This window comes from Papio anubis, chromosome 17 (assembly GCF_008728515.1).
Source record: "Papio anubis isolate 15944 chromosome 17, Panubis1.0, whole genome shotgun sequence".
In the NCBI taxonomy this organism is placed as follows: Eukaryota; Metazoa; Chordata; class Mammalia; order Primates; family Cercopithecidae; genus Papio; species Papio anubis.
The window spans coordinates 19,963,736-19,967,245 of record NC_044992.1 but is presented as its reverse complement, the minus strand read 5'-3'; the positions used below and the strand labels follow the sequence as shown (position 1 = coordinate 19,967,245).

At 49.3% G+C, this 3,510-nt stretch overlaps 1 protein-coding gene across 1 annotated transcript; it reads right to left on the bottom strand.

Moving 5' to 3' along the window:
• Window positions 1-907: 907 nt before the first annotated feature.
• On the bottom strand, window positions 908-2,712 carry LOC108582533. Its single transcript, XM_017950207.3, has 2 exons — window positions 1,834-2,712; window positions 908-1,496 (listed from the first exon to the last, which is right to left on the bottom strand). The coding sequence occupies exons 1-2, from the start codon at window positions 2,182-2,184 to the stop codon at window positions 1,035-1,037; spliced, it is 813 nt and encodes a 270-aa protein (XP_017805696.2). The 5' UTR covers window positions 2,185-2,712; the 3' UTR covers window positions 908-1,034.
• Window positions 2,713-3,510: the final 798 nt, after the last annotated feature.

Here is a 3,510-nt window from a genome sequence, read left to right as displayed (position 1 = left end):
GACGGAAAATTAGACCTGAGAGCAGCCTCTGTGGTCTTTGAGAGGGACCCTGGTGATGACCAGAGGCAGGGAAGCTCCGTGGGAGGGAGAAACACAAGTAGATGGCCTCTGTGGCTTCCAGCCTGGGGCAAAGGGTGCTCAGTCTCAAGATGCCTAGTAGGGGAAGGGCTCATGTGGGAAAAGGGAAATCGAAAATCCTACCGCCTGCACAGCACGGGGAAATCACCCGAGACTCCAAAGTGTCATTACTGTGATGTCTGTAGCATAACATCCACATCGCTGTAACATCCACGGGGGCCTTCTTGACACCACCAGGCTCTGGAATCGGAGAGCAGAAGCTTCGCAGCTGGAGCTGAAGTGGGTCTGAGTACAGGCTAATCTCTATCACGTGGCTTACTATTATCCCTCCTTCAGGGACATGGTCATTTTAAAATATTTTATTTTGAAATAATTATAGAACTTATAGAAAACTGCAGCGGCAGCATCATGGGTGCCTGCTCCCTTCGCCCAGCTCCCCCAAGGCTTCTAGTTTTGTCACGTGTCCCCATCACCATGATGGACTCGGCCTCACTGACCAGCCCCAGTGGACGGCACCAAGGGCAGGCAGGATCACACTCTTTGCTCAAAGCACTCAAGGATCCTTCCTGCCCCACACACCCTCTCCATGCTCCCACATTCTCTGCCCAAGGGTGGCCTGGCCCCCAGGCCCAGCCCACCCCCTGCATGTGTCTCCTTCCACTCAGGCTGTGGATCTCATGTGTTGCAAATGTGGTTTTCAACTTTGAGAACAGCAATTCCAGTTTGTAGAAAGTGAGGATCTATGCCTTTGCAGTCATGCACATGTTCATATTTTAAATACAGGCCAATGAGCTGCTGCCTAGTGTGCCTACCAGAGACACACCTGTTGTTAAACTACAACTGGATTTACTGTTCCATTCCGCAAGAATGTGCGATGGCGCTGCGGAGGGTATAGTGAGAGGCTAGAAAGAGTCTTGTCGCAGGCTGTGTTTGTGTGCCAGCTGGCCAGGGGTGGACTAAGGGGAGAGGGGGCTGGCTGTGAGTTGAGCACTGTCAGGAAGCAGGAGGAGGTACATATACACTGGAATCTTCATAAACCTCATCCCCCAGGAGGCCTGCCAAGAGCAGGACAGGCTGTCACCAAGGCCAAAGCAGCAGTCACCATGTGGGCTGGGAGACGACACGGCTGGCACTCCTGGCCTGAGAGACGCTCCCATCTGTCTGCATTCAGACAAGATTCTGGAGTGGCTTGTCTTTGTCTTGATGGGACCATCTGGGGTCTTGCCTGCTGCTGATGTCCTGAGGAATGGTTTGTGTTCTCCAGGAGAGCCCCACAACCTCACTGAGGCTGCCAGCCCAGCTCCTGGGACACAACCACCCTCCTTCTTCTCAGGCTTTAATGAGAAACGGGCAGGAGGTGGCCGGAGAACCATAGCCCGTCTTCCGGGGTGCTGGCGGTGTCTGCTTACAGTTCTGGTCTAGGGCAAAAAGAGAAGGGAAGGGAAAATCTCTCAGAAAATAACGGAACCATAGTGGAGCTGCGGCAAGATGAGCAAACTGGGCTGGTGGCATCAAGGTCGTTAGCAAAGAAAAAAGCACCAGTGTCCAGGCAGCCAGGGAGCCCAGCCACTCCCTTAGGGCCGCCCCTCCCAGACACCGCCCCCTCCTCGCCCCAAGAGCACACCCCGCGCCCCTCCCTCGATCCTCTCCCAGCTCGGCTCCCCCTTCCCGCGGCTGCATCCCTGGTCAGTCCCTGAGACCGTCCAGAGGTCAGCCCCCAGGATCAGGCTTGCAGTGTTGGGCCGCCCTCCTCACCAGGTGCCGCCCTGGAGAGGGCGAGGGCGCAGAAAGGGCTGAGCGTCCCGGGTCCCTGCGTGGCCGGACGGTACGTGAGCACATTCCAGGAATAAGGACACGAGAGGAATAGGCATTTCTACCGTCCGAGGCACTTTGCCTGAAATCCCGTGGCACTGGAAAAGTAGTTGAAACAAAAACAAAGTAACGCTGGCTTTTACGCTGCAGATAAACGGAAAAGCGGTGTAGGACGAGAGTAGAAGGGCTCCGTGCACGCCAGGCGCAGCCGACCGGGGATTTGCCTGCGCGTCCGACCGCACAGGACGGTCGCCAAGTCCCAGGGAAGCCCCTGGGCTCGCGCTGCAAACTCATGCAGTCTCTGCTCCTGCCTTACGGCTCTGAGGGCACGTGCTCCTCCGGGGAGGCTCAGCTTCCTCCTATTTCCCACTTCCTCATCCGGCCCTTAATACGCTAAAGACTAACAGGGAACCATGTTCATTACCAAAGTGGGTGCTCCCCCTAGCGTAGCACAGAACGCAGCGCTGTCCTCACTATTGAATTGGAATGATAGTATTTTTAGTATCAAAAATTAATTCCAGAAATCTATTACAGTTCATTTTCTAGAGAACAAGGGTAGCAAAAATAATATAGGTTTCTTAATTTCTTTATGACACACATCACTGGTTCATGTGATAACGTATGGATTCTCACCTGGAAGACACACGAGGAATAAAATCACCCATATTTTAAACTACAGAATGATGAATATTCAGAGGAAACTTGCGGAACAATTAAAATTGCAAAATCAGAGCCGGGCGCGGTGGCTCTCGCCTGTATTCCCAGCAGCACTTTAGGAGGCCAAGGTGGGAGTATCGTTTGAGCCCAGGAGTTCAAGATCAGCCTGGGCAATATAGTGAGACATCATCTCTAAAATAAATAAAAATTAAAATTAAAAATTGCAAAATTACATAAAATGAAATGCATACATTGTAATGCACGCAATTATTATGAAAATTAAAGTTAATATTAAAAACATATGACATGAGCCACAAGATTTACATTAAAATAGTCTAGTTGACAATAACTTGAATATTTAAATAAAGTCCTCTTTATCTCTAAATAATGTATTTACAGTCTGCCATTATATAAGTCATTTAAAATTCAAATGAGGACATTAATCAGTATTGACGATTTCTTCAGGAATATCAAGTGAATAATAATGATTTTACTTTTTTGTTGCATTTTGTTTTTGACATAAGATCTTGTTCTGTTGCCCAGGCTGGAGTACAGCGGCAGGATCATGGCTCACTACAGCTTCTGCTTCCTGGGCTTAAGCAGTCCTCCTACTTCAGCCTCCTGCGTGACTGGGACCACAGATGCGCACCACTAGACCCGGGTAATTTTTTATTTTTTATTTTATTTTTTTGTTAGAGACAGAGTCTTATTATGTCACCCAAGCTAGTCTTGAACTTCTGGGCTCAAGTGATCCTCTCGCCTCAGCCTCCCAAAGTGCTGGGATTACAGGCATGAGTCACCATGCCCAGCATAAAGATTTTATTATGTGGAAATAAAAGGACATTAAAATATAACTTGAAATAACCCATTTCCTTGCAAATGTTTTATTTTTCCACCAGTTAATCAAACAATGCCAACACTAGACACTGTCACATTCTTTGTTGAACAAACAATACCTCAAAT

What these genes read in the sequence shown, in the direction of transcription:
- LOC108582533 (XM_017950207.3), bottom strand. Translation starts at nt 2,184, where the DNA reads ATGAGTTTGCAGCGCGAGCCCAGGGGCTTCCCTGGGACTTGGCGACCG. An exon ending in CCTCTCCAGGGCGGCACCTG is followed by an intron (nt 1,497 to 1,833) that starts GTGAGGAGGGCG and finishes TTTTTGCCCTAG; the next exon opens with ACCAGAACTGTAAGCAGACA.